At 40.2% G+C, this 16,515-nt stretch overlaps 1 protein-coding gene across 1 annotated transcript in view; it reads right to left on the bottom strand.

Annotated features, from left to right (window-relative positions):
* Positions 1-16,515, bottom strand: part of SKIC3 (SKI3 subunit of superkiller complex) — an 82,853-nt gene that overhangs the window by 59,740 nt on the left and 6,598 nt on the right. Inside the window, exons 6-13 of the mRNA XM_056112544.1 lie at positions 15,057-15,155; positions 14,639-14,747; positions 6,842-6,982; positions 5,635-5,736; positions 4,800-4,945; positions 3,547-3,633; positions 3,351-3,454; positions 4-130 (exon numbers count right to left, since the gene is read on the bottom strand). Coding sequence (XP_055968519.1) covers positions 4-130; positions 3,351-3,454; positions 3,547-3,633; positions 4,800-4,945; positions 5,635-5,736; positions 6,842-6,982; positions 14,639-14,747; positions 15,057-15,155 — 915 coding nt within the window. The remainder of the gene's footprint in view (positions 1-3; positions 131-3,350; positions 3,455-3,546; positions 3,634-4,799; positions 4,946-5,634; positions 5,737-6,841; positions 6,983-14,638; positions 14,748-15,056; positions 15,156-16,515) is intronic.

The following is a 16,515-nucleotide window of genomic DNA, read 5'->3' as shown; positions in this document are numbered from 1 at the left end:
TACCTTAAGAAAGTGGGTAAGAGCCTTTGTTTTATCCTTTCTTGTTTCTTCACCCATGGACCAATATGTTAATCCAAGTTGGTAATGATATTCTGCAACTTCAGCATTTTTCTCAAGGGCTCTCTGAAAACTAAGTCATTAAAAGGAAGTAAGGAATAGAAGGGGTGTGTGTGTGTGTGTGTGTGTGTGTGTGTGTGTGTGTGTGTGTGTATAAATATAGATATATCTGGGAGAGTCCTAGTTGAAGGATGTTAAACCAGAAACAAGTAACTTAATTTCAGATTTAGATCATAATGAGAAAAGAAAACCATAATTTACATTAGAACAGTTAAATGACGAGACACACACACGGGGCCTCACGGGATGAGGGTGGAGCCAGCCCTTTCCTCCCCACCTCAAGGAGACCCCAAGTCGCCGCCCACAAAAGGCCTCTCTGGCTCCTGATCAAGCTGCTTAATGGCCATGAGCCAAGAGACTTAAACAAATCTCAGAACCCAGCAGCTTTGGGCAGAAATGCGTCCAGTCCCCGCAGTAGGTTACCGGCGCCAGGCTACTTCAGGGGGGAAAGGCTGCTGTCCCTCCGCCTGCTCCCTCTTGGTGGCTCAGTAGCTGCCATCTTCCAGAGGCCACTGGACAGTCAGGTTTGAGCCCACAGTGACAAGACAAGTAGGGCCTCACAGGATGGGGGTGGAGCCAGCCCTTTCCTCCCTGCCCCAACGAGACCCCAAGTCACCACCCATGAACGGCCTCTCTGACTCCTGATCAAGCTGCTTAATGGCCATGATCCCAGAGACCCAGAAACAAATCTCTGAACCCAGCAGCTTTTGGCAGAAATGCATAACCTGCAGTAGGTTACTGGTGCTGGGCCACCCCTGGTGGAAACAGGTTTCGTGCCTTGGCCTGTTCCCTTTGGAAGCTTGGTGGCCGCCATTCTCCAGAGGCCATTGGACAGTCAGGTTTGGGCCCACAGTGATGAAGCACATGGGGGCCTCACGGGATGGGGATGGAGCTGGCCCTTTCCTCCCCGCCCCAACAAGACCCTGGGTTGCCACCCATGAACGGCCTCTCTGGCTCCTGATCAAGCTGCTTAAGGGCCATGATTCAAGAGACTCAGGAACAGATCTCAGAACACAGCAGGTTTGGGCAGAAATCCCTTCAGATTTAACTATTAAAATTTTGGAATTCCAAAATATCGCGGCCACTACTGCGGTCGCACGACAACATGTTATTCATAACCAGCAATAGAAAACAAATTGTCTACCATTGCTTTTTCAGCAGATCTGAGTGTTGGGGTAAACTTCCAAATAATGATGGTGGGTCTGGTGTCGAAGTATTGAATGAAATCAAAGTAGAGACAGAGTAATGTGGAAATCATCTGCCCCACAGGTAGGGGGAGGGTTTGGGATGGGGGAATACTGGGGTTTTTGGTGGTAGAGAATGGGCACTGGTGAAGGGACAGGTGTTTCATCATTGAAATGACCGAGACTTAAACACAAAAGCTTTGCAACTGTTCTCATGGTGATTCAATAAATAAATTTATAAAAAAAAAAAAGTAAGGTGGACTTCATGCCCAATTCAATCAGCCTAATCAATGGCTGAATAAATAGCAATACTCCTACATTTAAAAAAAACAGTTTAAAAAGACTCAAGGACTTTTTAGCATTATGAAAGTCTAATTTAGGACTGAAGAGAGATTAGAAGGGATTAAAGTGCTTGCCTTGATACTGCTGACCCCATTTCAACCCCTAGCACAAGACATGGTCCCCCAAGCACTGCCAAGAGGGATCTCTGAGCGAAGCCAGGTGGAAGCCCTGATCACAACCAGGTATGACCCCAAAACCGAATTTGTTAAAAAGTGCTAAATGGTCAGAAGATGCATCAAGCTTCGCTCCCAAACATCCATGATCCCAGAGGCACACAAACCAATCTGGGAACCCAGTGGCTTCTGGCAGAAATGCCTCTTGACTTCATTACTAAAATACCAAAAATCCAAAACTGTGCGACTGCTGTCGAGGACACGCAACATCATATATGCTTCATTTTCAGCAATGGAAAACAAATAATCTAATGATGCCTTTCTGGCACGTCTGATAGTTGGGGGCAAATTCCAAACAATAATAGTGGGTCTTCTGTCAAAAAACTGAATGTAATCGAAGAGAGAGCAAAGTGAAAATCATCTGCCACACAGGCAGGGGGAGGGTTGGGATGAGGGGGGGTACACTGGGGTTCTTGGTGGTGGAACATAAGCAATGGTGAAGAAATGGGTGTTTGATCCTTGTATGACCGAGACTTAAACCTGAAAGCTTTGTAACTGTTCTCACCATGATTCAATAAAAATAAATAAATAAATAAATAAATAAATAAATATCTCACTGTCCTCCCGTTGTTCATCAATTTTGCTCGAGCAGACCCAGTAACGTCTCCATTCTGAGACTTGTTGTTACTGTGTCTGGCATATCGAATACATCACGGGTGGCTTGCCAGGCTCTGCCGTGCCGGCGAGATACTCTCGGTAGCTTGCCGGGCTCTCCGAGAGGGGCGGAGGAATCGAACCCGGCTCGGCCAGGCTGGCTGCGCGCTAGGCAAACGCCCTACCCGCTGTACCATGGCTCCAAAATATCTCACAAGGCCCTTAATAAAAATAAAATAAAGTGTTACTTTGATTAAAAAAAAGACGCATCAAGGAGAGAGAGAACAGAGGGGAATGCCCTGCCACAGAGGCAGGGTGGGGTGGGGGGATGGGGGGTGGGAGGGATACTGGGATCCATAGTGGTGGGAAATGGGCACTGGTGGAGGGACGGGTACTCGGTTATTGTATAACTGAAACCCAAGCACCAAAATTTGTAAGTCTACAACTGTACCTCCTGGTGTTTCACTAATAAAAATTAAAAAAAAAAAAAAGACGCATCAAATATTATGCATGATCACTGAAAATTATGATCAGCTCATTAGATTTCAACCCTACAGAATTTTTTATAGCTGCTGTGTGACGTGATAGATACATTTCTTAAAAGCTTACAAAGATTAAATTAATACAAAGCTGGATCTTTACCAAGCCCATTCACTTTAAAGTTTTGAGGAAAAACAATAACTTAAGATGGATCCAGTCTTGGGGCTGGAGCGATAGCACAGCAAGTAGGGCATTTGCCTTGCAAACAGCCGACCTGGGTTCGATTCCCAACATCCCATATGGTCCCCTGAGCACCGTCAGGAGTAATTCCTGAGTGCAGAGCCAGAAGTAACCCCTGAGCATCGCTGAGTGTGACCCAAAAAGAAAAAAAAAAAAAGATGGATCCAGTCTTAAGCAATTTTAAGGACTAAAACCAGGAGCAATCTAAACAGATGCTTACCATGTTTCTGCTTGTAGATAATCCTTACTTGTAAAATGAAAAAAACCTTCTAGGGCACAAACTTCAGCTAGGTCAGGGTAAGAAGAGAGAAGATCTTCCATAATCTATAAAATAGATATCTGTCAATTCCATAGTCAAAGAAAAACTAAGCTTATATTTTTAAAAAATCTAAATTTAAATGAAGAAAAAAAATCACCTTTGTAGCTTCATCTAATGAGCCTATGTTCAAGTAAGCCAAGCTCTTAAGAACCAAAAGTCCTGGAATATTATTTGCGTCAGACACCTAAAAATTAATCAAATGAAAAAATGCTTTGAAACTCCTTCAACATAATGCAGCAATGTTTGTTTTCATTAAAAATACAACCGGAGAAGACAATGACACAGACATCCTGGCTGCGATCATTACTAACACTTTCTCTCTCTTCAACTGATAAATATAGTTGATGCTTTCATCCACTGCAGTTACTGAAGTTTCAGTCATCCCCACCTTAACCAGTGAGGACCAAGTCATGTTAGTTTCTGAGCCCTTCTCACCCGATTCCAGCATCCACAGTATCCCTGTTCTCTAGCATTTTAAGATGTATGGGTTCACCTTGCACATTTTCTCAGACATGAGCTCTAGCAGTCTCTGAAGAACATTTCATTTTGTATTTTTGTAACAAAGGGGAAAAAGGGGAAAAAATTATATATAGAGAGAGAGAGAACAAAGATCTCTATGAAGCATTCGTAGAGATCTTTAGAGACTCCCATTAGGTTGGGAAACAAAAGTAAAAACTTTAGTTCCTGAAGGACACTGCAACCGTTCTCATTTTAAAACGTTATAAAATTCAAAGTCCTTTGAAATATATAAAACAATTTTACATATATTAAGCAATGGAACATAAATTTAAGACCAAAAAATGCCCTATCCCTGATAAAAGTCTTTAAAATCACATATTGTTATCATTCATAATTTACTAGTTACTTTTGACTAGGAAACTTCAATTGCTTGAACACAGAACATTAAGAAACTACTTCCACTCTTAGTAGTCTTCGAGTATTTTATTATATTTAATAAAGTAAGTAAAATTATGTGGCTATAATTACTGTGAATTTAAGTAAGTCTTGCCAAAAAAATACATAAAATATTTTCTAGAGAACAACACTTAGAATCCCAAATTAATCATTATCATCATTAAGAAGTAATAACCAAAGAAGGGGATAAAGAGAAAAAATAAAATAAGTTAGAAAGCAACAGAGAGTACCACATGAAAAGCACTGCAAACACTCAACCAAGAAGCACACACACTCTAGGAGTTTCTGGTTCTGTGAATGAGTTATGAAACTGCAGACGGGATGAGTTCACATCTCTAACACAAATTTAAGCAGGTTACTATTTGTGAGAGAGAGAATGGCTATCTGGATGACCGAAAATTAAATATAACTGAGGGGGAAAGATGGTAAGTCTACCTGATCAAGAGTACGGATTGCTTCCTCCGAAGATTCCAAGTCGGAGAGTTTAATCAAAGCCTCGGCTTTCACATGCAGACAAAGATTCTTCTGATCTCTGATCTTCTGATCACCAGACACACCGAGACTATCAATGTTCTTTAGAGCTGACAAGATTAAGCACAGTGGAACGAAGAAAACCATATCATTTTTCTTCTTTTTTGGTATAAGCTATAATAAACTTTGATTCTGAGAGATAGTACAGAGTGTAGGGAGCTTGCCTGGTACACACCCAACCTGAGTTAGATACCTGGCACTCCATATGGCCTGCATGCCAGGAGTGATCACTGAGAGTACAGAGCCAGGAGTGAGCACTGAGCACTGCCAGGTGTAGCCCCAAACAAATTACATAAATAAACTGCATCGTAAAATATAAAATAATCACATCTGGATTTTTTTTTTCTAGGTTAGGGATCATACCTGACAGTGCTCTGTGCTCAGTGCTCAGGGGCCATACATGGTGCTGTGGATCAAACACAGGTCAGTTGCAAACCAGACAAGTGCCCTACTTGATGTACTATCCAGCCCCGAGTATCTGAATTTTTGAAACCACTATGCTCCTTTAAAATGAAAAGCAGGGGCTGGAACGATAGTGCAGCGGGTAGGATGTTTGCCTTGCACGCGGCCAACCCGGATTCGATTCTCAGCATCCCATATGGTCCCCTGAGCACTGCCAGGAATAATTTCTGAGTGCAGAGCCAGGAGTAACCCCTGAGCATCGCCAGGTGTGACCCAAAAAGCAAAAAAAAAAAGTGAAAAGCAGCAGATGGGTCACCCTTAACGGAGGCACCAATACCTTGAGTGCATGAAAGAACAGCTTCCTTAGGTCTGTGCAGTTTGACGAGGGCTTTTGCCTGGTGATACCATCCAGTTGTGCAGAGCGAACATTCCTTTAACCCTACACGGATAAAAGCAATCACAAGCTTTCCAATGACTATTGAGATGAACGAAGTCACCCACCTAATCCCAACAGAATCTTTCCCATTCCCCGTATCTCATATAAAATCGGTCAAAAAGTCAGATTTCAACCCGCAAACCATTTCTCTCACACCACTACTTTTAATCCAGATTTGATCATCTTTGATAGGTTTTCAAGTTTCGGCCTATCTATCCAGCATCATTACAAGTGTCTGCCCCTGAAACTGTATTTCACAGTTCAGAGTCAGAATATTTCTGATAGGGCAAGTGCTCTGCTTAAAACCTTCTACTGCTTCCCTGAGAAACTGTGAACTCTGTAACAAGGTCTGATGCGGTGCTTACCTCTCCAGCATCAGTCCTGGCCTCTTTTTTTTTTTAATTGAATCACTGTGAGATTCTGTTACAAAGCTTATGTCTGAATTTCAGTCATACTATGATCAAACACCAATCCCTCCACCAGTGCGCATTCTCCACCACTATCCCCCCACTTCCAACCCTCCCCCTGCCTCTATGGCAGACAATTTCCCCCATACTCTCTCTCTCTACTTTTGGGCATTATGGTTTGCAATACAGATACTGAGAGGCTATCACGTTGGGTCCTTTATCGACTTTCAAGTCCTTGCCTCTTTCTCCTCCCATACTTCATGCTCAAATCTTGCAGAATGGCAAGCAGCACCATGATTACCACCTTTCCTCTCATTTTCAGGCAGTTTCATTTTATGACCTAAAATGCTCTTCCTACCACCAGGCTTGGTATTTGTCATTCAGACCTCAATCTGAATATAAGTTCATCCAGATACATAAGACAAGACTAAGTTCATGCCTCCTACGGATGGAGAGATTACAAGTCCTATTCGCAATGAAGAAATTAAACTGCTTCATTAAACTTTCCCAAGTTCTTAAAATTAATGAGTGGCAGAATTAGAAATCAAACGTAAGACTAATTCCAGGAAGTACTTTTTTTCCTCTCTCTTTTTTTGGTCTGTATCTTAAATATACATTTCTTAAAGAAAGACCAAAGATAAATGCTACTGACTGGAGAGCAACTATATTTCATTGTTATATGCTACACGTTCTAAACTTACCTTCTGCTAAGTTCCTAACAGCATCTTCATACCTTTTATCTTGAAATGCTTTAATGCCTAGACCAATCAGACCTGGACCACTTTTTGAATCCATTTCCACCAGTCTGCAACAATACTGATGTCCCTCATCTGTAAGATTTCCTGGAATTAAAAGAAAAAGCCATTACCATACACAAAAAATTTCAAGTGTGCAAAACAATATGCTTAACTCTGAAAAGTTGTCTGACACATTCTCTACCCCTATACCCTGTTTACATAAATCCAAAAGTGGACCAACAAATGTCAAAAATATCACAAATCACAAATCATCCTGTTATTCGTCGATTGCCTCGAGCAGGCCCCAGTAACGTCTCCTTCATCCTAGCCCTGAGATTATATTCAAGGCTCTTTAGGAGAATGAGACCCATCACTGTTACTGGTATTTGGCATATTGGGGACGCCACAGGGAGTTTGCCAGACTCTGCCATGTGGGCAGGCTACATTCGGTAGCCTGCCAGTTTGTCAAAAATATATAGTTAACAATTCATCAGGAAAATTAAGGATTATCATTGACTTAAACACCACATGTCCAAACCACCTGTCCCACAGAAGTATGAGTTAAAGGGTCCTGAAGTCATACTCAAGGGTTAAAACAAGAAACCTACCACCAAGGGCCACTCAGTAAGACACACAGCCCACTGCTGGCAGGTCTCCATGATTTACTCAGTAGCAATCATTTGAGTAGTTAAATTAAAGAATTCCTGCCAAAGGACAACATATTCCCTGATCTTTCCCCTGGAAAACCGTGTCCTAGTCGGGATGGAGAAGCCAAGATGTCAGATCCAGTACTCTAGGACCAAAAAAGGTTACTACTGAACTCACAAAGGCTGAGTCTCACTATTACAGTTCAGCAGTATATTTCTATGTTCTTTCACAAATTCCTTTTCCTATATCAGTTAACAGTTACATTTTGGTACTGATCATCCAATGCCTACATTTATTTTGGGAAAATAATTTAGAAAAACTACTGTATACTCTGATACAGTCCAATTTTCTCATCCCACCATTTCTCAGAATATCCACATCCAAACAAGCCTAAAATAATAGTAACCCTTGAACACTGCTGGGCTGGGTATAGCCCAAAACTTTTTTTTAAAAAAGATGAAAAATAAGATTCTCATTTTGTTTGAGGTTTAGGGATAGAGTGTTGTTTGGGGACCACAAGTGGCAGCACTCGGGGCTTACTCCTAGACTTCTACTCTAGAGGTGAGATGGGGTCATATGTGGGGCAGGCTAGTGAGTTGGGGCTAGCCACAAGCAAGACAAGCACCTTAAACCCTGCACCATCTCTCCAGCCCCTGATTTGTATTTTCAATAAACTAATGTGGCATATTACAACTGCCAATTTTCAATCACACAGGCGAAATCTTAGAAAAAACAAACTACAACTTGAACAATAAATTTGGAGAATAAAAAGTCAGTGGAACCACTGTCACTAATGTGACAAGTACATTCTTTTCACCGTGCCACTTACATTGTCTATCATTATTTTAAGACTCACAGCAAGATACATAGCCATGCTCAAAGCATAATAATATAATAAAAGGAACTTGAAATCCAAGTTACCACCAAATATTGAAAGAATTCACAGTACTGAAAAAATTTAAATGACCACATTGGGGCCTGGGAAGTGAGTGACTCAAAGCACCAGAGAACACACTCTGGCTCAAACATGAGCCCTGGACTTTATCTCAGGCGGCACGTGGACCCCTGAGCACCACTGGATCTGACCCAAATCATAATAAAAGGTTAACACTGCCTGGTTAACTATGAAACAAATGGGAAGAAATACTACTCGATTAGTAAGTAGAAAAACAAGACAGAAATCCACTCTTATGCTTCCACATATATATTTCTTTCTGTCAATATGATCTCACTATAGCATCTACATGTATGTAATTTGTAAGAAAGATCATACAGCCTAGAATCCCCCTTGCCTGTAGGATTGTTGCCCCTTCCTACTCAATAGTATTGTCTAAACTAAACATCAGGAACCACTTGGGTGAGTTGCTAAAACCACAGAATGCTAGCTTCTGATTTGATAGAACTTATGTGAGATGTGGAAATCTGCGTTTTAAACAAGTTTCCAGGTACTGCTGATCATAGTATATAGTCCCTTCCTTTGTCCTTGTTGCATCTTTAGCTAAGCGGAATTTTCTTTCTTTTCCTTTGTTTCAGGGGCATCTCTGGCAGAGCTCAAGGGTTACTTCAGCTCTGTACTGGGGGTGCCAAGGATCAAACCTAAACAGAAACTTCTCGAGGGTAAGAAACAGCCAAGAACCTTGTTTCTGTACGCGTGTTAAAATTTTGTAATGATCCTTTTAAAATGGCATTATGGACTGATGGTCTATGAAGTTTAGTCTGTTAATAAATAAGAGCTAAGAATGACTACAGAAACATTTCAAACTATACCATCCTAGATCAGAGAGATGGTACAGGGGCTAAGGTCTTGCAGCCACATTTCTGTCCCTGGCATCACAGTTTTCCCCCTGAGCACTGCCAGGTCCAGTTGCCAGATATGGTCCAAAATCCACCCTACTCCCCAAATTAAAATTTCACCATTTTGAAAATTAAATGGCTAATAAACACTACTTTAATTTCAACCTATTTGTGTCAAAAACTCTCTTACTCCATTGAAAAATAATTTATGACAGACTACCTTGGCTACATAAACTATCCTTATAATAGAAAACACACTTGGGACAACAAGAGGGGAAATTTCTGGCATTTATCCAGTGATCTTTCTTGGGGATATCTAACAATGTGCACAGGTAAGCAAAATGTGGATGGGTTCATGAATGCAAATTCCCAAAAGACTGAAATACAAATAATTTTTTTATGTAGGAATATACTGCATGATTGAATGAATATTTTTCATGATTAAATTGGGAATGAACTCCACCTTACTTTACTTTTTTCCTTTTTTATAATTTTATTTATTGAATCACCGTGAGAGCAGTTACAAAGCTTTTGGGTCCCAGTCTCGGTCATACAATGAAACACCTTCACCAGTGCCCATTCTCCACCACCAAAAATCCCAGTATACCCCCAACCCACACCCTCCCCCTACCTGTGGGGCAGATGATTTCCACATTACTCTCTCTCTACTTTGATCACATTCAACACTTTGACACCAGACCCACCATTATTATTTGAGATTTTACCCCAACACTCAGATCTGCCGAAAAGGCAACAGTACACAATCTGTTTTCTATTGCTGGTTATGAATAACATATGATGTCACGTGGCTGCAGTAGTGGCCGCGCGATTTTGAAATTCCGAAATTTTAACACTTAAATCTGGAGGGATTTCTGCCAAAAGCCACTGGGTTCCAAGATTTGCTCCTGAGTCTCTGGGATCATGGACGTTAAGCCGCTTGATCAGGAGCCAGTGAGCGATGACTTGGGGTCTTGTTGGGGTGGGGAGGACAGGACTGGCTCCACCCCCATCCCATGAAGCCCAACAAGTTTCATCACTGCGGGCCCAAGCCTGACTGTCCAATGGCCTCTGGAGGATGGCGGCCAGCGAGCCACCAAGGGGGAGCAGGCGGAGGGACAGCACCCTTTCCCCCCTGGTGTGGCCCGGCGACAGTAACCTACTGCGGGGTCCGTACACATGAAATACAAATAATTTTTAAGACAAAGTAAACATCCCTAATATACTCTCTTTGCTAACTTCGAGGAGCACAATTACAAAAAATTTCAGAAGACCGTGCTCATGTCTGGTGCTATGTAGCATAGACACGCTCCATCTACACACACAAAGCATGGAGAAGAATTCTATACAGAATTCCTGAAAACCATCACCTGTAATGATTACACCATTTGTACTGTGTAATGAGACTAGGACTACCCTGGCACTTCTCTATACCTGTTCTCATTAGGAATATCAGCAAAATAAATACAAAGGGTACAACAAAGAAGAAGTAGGCTGCACTGCATTGGAATAGAAAAGTACTTAAATAATTTACCTCCCTTAATCCAACATTTAAAAGATACTAAGATTCCAGGTTAACAACTTTACTATAATTTGACCATATGTATATAAAATATACAACATATTTGGTGGGGGGGGGAGGCCTGGGCCACACCTGACAGTGCTTAAGGGATCATATGCAGTGCCAGGATGAAATAGTGTCTTATCCACTGTACTATCATTTTTCCATCCCCACAATATCATTTTAATTAGTCATTAAAAAGTCTTGGGCTTTATAATGCTGGCAAAATCTTCAATGATAAAAGGTTTTTGGGAGAGACTCAGGATAGATTTGTTTCCGAAATGCCCATGAAAATTCTGTTCCATAAAGGTTACCACAAAAAATTAAAAAAAGAAGTCTGGGGCTGGAGAGACAGTATGACAGGTATGGCGTTGTCTTGCATGCAGGTTAACTGGGTTTGAACCCTGGCACCCCATGTGGTCCAAGACCTACCAGGAATAATCTCTGAACAGAGAGCCAGGAGTAGGCCTTGAGGACAGCAAGAGTAAGCTTTCTTAAAAAAAAAATAATAATAACTAGTTCGTTTCAGAGATCCCATACAAACTTGTCACTACAACCTGATTTTTCCTTTAAATAAACATGGGGGGTGGGATATGAGTACAAAATGTACTTGCTTCTTTATTTTCAAATATTTCTAGCACATAAAAGAAGAAGTTCTTTTCTGTTTGGACTTAAAGAGTTACGCCTTCTCCTCCATTACAGCAATACAACACAAGAGACTAAATCAAAAAGGTCATTAAGCAAGAAACATTTCATCCGATGACAACTGTGAAATCTCTTCACTTATTATGTGAAGTTTTACACACTGAGTCATCTTGAAAAATGAATCTTCAAGCTTCAATTTGCAAAGGAGGACAAAGAATGAAATACGAATTTGTGATGTATTGTGATGAAGAAACAAATTTGGCAGATACTCAAGAACTATGGGGGAGGACACGCCAACCTTTAGACAACTCACAGGCTTTTCAGAGGCTATTAACTTCAGTTTAGAGCAGCAATGAAAAGTTGGCGGGGGAGGGGAGGGTCGGGTAAAAGAAAGTGGTCAGGATAGGTCTCTCCGTCCTGCATTGATTACTCAACTTTCATTCCAGAGTAACGCACAAAAGCTTGAACTGTTCTATTCCACAAGTTCTTTTTAACTTTATTAAGCTACTATTATTTACAAAGCTATTCATAGTTGAGATTTAGGCAAACTATGCCTAAATGAGTCCCACCACCAGTTTCACCTTCCCTCCACCAAGGTCTCCAGGTTCCCCCCAGCCCCCTCCCATCCCCAAGCTGCCCCTTTCACAGGCACATCTTTCAGTTTGGTTGTCGTGATCTGGATCTTCTGCTTTCATCATTATTGATGCTACGGTTTAGAGAGAGAGCTGTACCACTCCTCTATACCACCTGTGTAACCCAAGTTCACTACCTCCAGTCCCACACTTACTCTCCCCAGCAACTTTTTTCCTCTCTGTGGTCTCCATACTCCGGGGTCAAGAATGGTCTGGGTATCCCCCCTTTACTACACTGCCTTTCCTCATCCAGTTATTCTCTATATCACAGGTAAGTGAGACAATCCTGTTTGTCCTTCTGATTTACTTCACTTAGCATGTTATCTTCCACTTCTATTCCAAGTTGCAGTGAATGGCAAGATTTCATCTATGCACTTATATCTGCATAGTATTCCACTGTGTATATACACAACATCTTCATAATCCCTTCATCTGCCATTGGACACCTAGTTGGATTCTGTATCTTAGCTACTGTACTAAGCGCTGCAATGAATAATGGCCATCCTTATGAAGAATGCTTTTGTGTCCTGATGGTAGATACCCAGAAGTGGAATTGCTGAGACCTATGGCAGCTCAATCCTTAGTTTACTAAGAATTCTCCATACCATTTTTAAAAGGGGTTGAACCAAACAGCATTCTCACCAGCAGTAAACAAGAGCTCCCTTTGTACCACAACCCGCCAACAAACTGTTCTCAGTGTTTTGATATGCACTATTTCCACTGGTATGAAATGATAGTTTAGTGCCGTCCTGATTTGGATTTCCCTAATATTAAGTGACAATCATCAGTTTCGGTCTTCCTCAAAAAAATGCCTGTTCATTTCTTCTCCCCATTTTGTGAGAGGATTTTGGGATTTTTTTTTTTTGGTTGTTGTTGTTGGTCTTTGTAAGTACTTTATATATCCTGGATATCAACTCTTTATCTGATGTGCTGAGTGCCAATATTGTCTCCCAATCAGTTAGCTGTTCTTTATTTCTAATCTACATTTCTTTTGCCATGCAAAAGGTCATTTATTTATTTTTGATTCTATTGTCTTTGTGGGCTGGAGCGATAGCACAGCGGGTAGGGCGTTCGCCTTACAAGCGGCCAACATGGCCGACGCGAGTTCGATTCCTCCGCCCCTCTCGGAGAGCCCGGCAAGCTACCGAGAGTATTCGATATGCCAGACACAGTAACAACAAAGTCTCCAATGGAGACGTTACTGGGCCCGCTCGAGCAAACCGACGATCAACGGGAGGGCCTTTACCTTTACCTTTACCTTTACCTATTGTCTTTACCAATGGCATCACATCATTAAAGACTCTCATGAGGTCCAATCTTGGACTATTCTGCCTTCATATCTTCAATGAACTGTATAGATTCCAGTCTGATCTCATCTACTTTAAGTCAACTCTTATGTAAAGTGTGTGACATGGAGCCACTTTTAATATTTTTACACATGGTCGTTCTAGTTTTCCAGCTCCATTTGTTGAAGAGGCTGCATTTATTACATTTCATGTTCTCAGCAGTTTGTTGAAAATTAGCTGTCCGTAGATATGGGGATTTGCCCTTGAGTATTCGATTCTGACACACTGGTCGGAGTCAATCTTTATTCCAGTGCCATGCTGTTTTGATAATTATAGCATTAGCATATAGTGTTAAGTTAGCTAATGAGATACCTCCCAGTTTCTTATTTTTCAGTATGGTTTTGGCCACACAGGGTCTCTTCTGATTCCATAGAAACTTTATTACTGATTGTTCTAAGACCTTGAAGAATGTCATCTGAATTTGGATTGGGATTGTATGAATCTATATAATAATTTAAGTCAGATGTCACTTTGATTGATAGTGACTCTTCCAATCCAAGAGCACAAAATTTTTTCCATTTCCTCAAGTTTTCTTCTACCTTTTTAAATGATTTAAGGCTTTCAGGGTATGAATCTGCCATGTCTTTTCTTAAGTTGATTACTAAGTACCTGATCTTTTTGAACACTACTTTGAACAGGTTGGACCCTTCTCCTCTGGTTCATTGTTTGCTTATATGAATGCAAGCAATTTTTGTATACTGACTTTGTACCAAATCACTTTACTACATTTACTGCTTCTAGGAACTTTTTTGTGGACTCTTTAGGGGTCTACTATGTATATTACCATAAAATCTGCAAAGGGGTAATTTGACTTCTTTTCCAATTTTATTCCTTTGACTTCTTTTTTCTTTGTTTTTTTTTTTTTTTGCCAGATCTCTGTAGCTAGGAATGCTAATATTATATATAATATATATGTGCATATTCATATATATGTGTGTGTATATATGTGTGTATATATATATATATATATATATATATATATATATATACACACACACACACTTCCTTTTAAGTCAAGAGATATTGAAATAGTACCCTACATGAGGCAGGAATTAAAGAAATGCCTAACTCATGGCAACATGAGTCCTGTCCTAGATACTCAATATATCTTAGGCCACACAGTAAAGAAAAAAATTACCTGAATCTATTAAATGCAGACAAAGCACTTCTAATGGATATTGAACAGTAGGATAGATGCTTATCATTTCTTCACAAGCCTTCGTCAACCGAGCAGTCTCATTTGGAAACTTGAAAATACAAAAGTAAAATAAATCAAGTAGCAGCAAAATATACTATTGAAAACTTTCCTAATTAGAATATAAAAATTTAATTTGAAAAACTGACACACATTGGGATCAGTAACATAGCGCACATGCCATACACTTGCAAACTGAATCCCAAGTACCACATGACCCCAGCCTGAACACTGTCCAGTGTGGCCCTGGTGTCTCCCAGAACTCTGGGTCCAAGCATCAAGTCAAGTATGGTGGGATGTAGCCTGGGTACCCTGAGTACTATTTGGAAATCCACCCCCACAAAAAGGGAAATCAACATACTTTGGATAAACACTGAATGAAATGTGTATACAGTACTTGGTGATCTTCACTAGGAATCTTATCTGATAAGACCAGTGCATTCTCAAAAGCAGATAAAAGCTGAAACAGAAAAGGTACAACTTGTAACATACTTACATAAAAAAATACAATAAAGAGTTGAACTTAAGGACTCATACAAACTGCGCCAATCAACTGCACATGTATTTTATTGCCTGGCCCCAGTAGTAATTTCAATGAGGAAAAGTATGTTTAAGTTCTGGAACACATTCTAATTTTGATAGCATTAAATTAATGGGAAATAGCCATAAATTAGCAATACTTCTTAGGATAGCAAATATTCCAAGCTAAAAATCTTATGCAGCTAAGTTATACTTCTAGTGAAAAAGACAAGACTGAATTATGATGAAACCATTTCTTTTACACAATATTATAAATAAATATATATACACATGTAAATATATATAAATATATATGTAATATACCTAACTTTAAAGGAAAGTTCTAAAGAAATCTTCTAAAGGTTATTGAACAAGAGCAGCTGTATATATTTTGGTATATGTCTGACCTTCTGGGAATAATAGTTAAAAAAAAAACCCCAGAAGTCATAATATGATAATAATATGATTTAAACTGGTAATCACCTTAACTTTGCAATATTCTACTTCTATCACATTTGAATCTATATACAAATAAACCACAAGAAAACAAGTGCAAATCTCATTCTCCCATTTGTACTCCCTAGCACCTATAATTCTACCTGACATATAGTAAATTCTCAGAATGTTTTGAATAGTGGAATAAATTATGAGTAAACAAAGTAAACAAACAAAGAAATCAGTTTCCCGAGCTTTGCAGAGACTAAAATTGCTTATATTTAAAAATCACATTCATTCAGAAGCACGCAGCCGCAAAAGTGGCCGCAGGACCTCTCACTATATTCATAATAAGTAATAGAAAATGAATTATCTAGAATCTGCCTGTGGCAGTCAGGCAGGCTTGAACTGTGGTGGGAAAATTCAAAATAATGGTGGAACAGTGTAATGATGGTTGGAAGGTGTAATGGTGGTGAAACTGATGTGGAAATACTGAATGTAATCAATTAATGTAAACAACCTTATGAAAATAAAATTTAAAAATTAAAAAAAATAAAATAAAAATCACAATCAGGGGACGGAGCAACAGAACAGTGGGTAGGGCCTTGCACGCGGCCAACTTGGGTTCAATCCCTGGCATCCCATATGGTCTCCCAAGCACCACCAGGAGTAATTTCTGAGTGCAGAGTAAGTCCTGAGCATCGTAGGGTGTGACCCCAAAAGAAAAATAAATTAATTAAATTAAAATCACATTCAGCATCTGGCGAGGTAGTGAAAGACTTAAGGCACCAGCCTTGCATGTGGCAGATTTGATCCTTCACAATGCAAGGTCACAAGCACAGAGCTAAAGTGGCCCCCAAGCACCG

The sequence above is a fragment of the Sorex fumeus genome, unplaced genomic scaffold (genome assembly GCF_029834395.1).
Source record: "Sorex fumeus unplaced genomic scaffold, SorFum_2.1 ptg000018l, whole genome shotgun sequence".
Lineage (NCBI taxonomy): Eukaryota > Metazoa > Chordata > Mammalia > Eulipotyphla > Soricidae > Sorex > Sorex fumeus.
The sequence above is the reverse complement of the archived record's forward strand: the minus strand, read 5'-3'. Positions and strand labels throughout refer to the sequence as shown.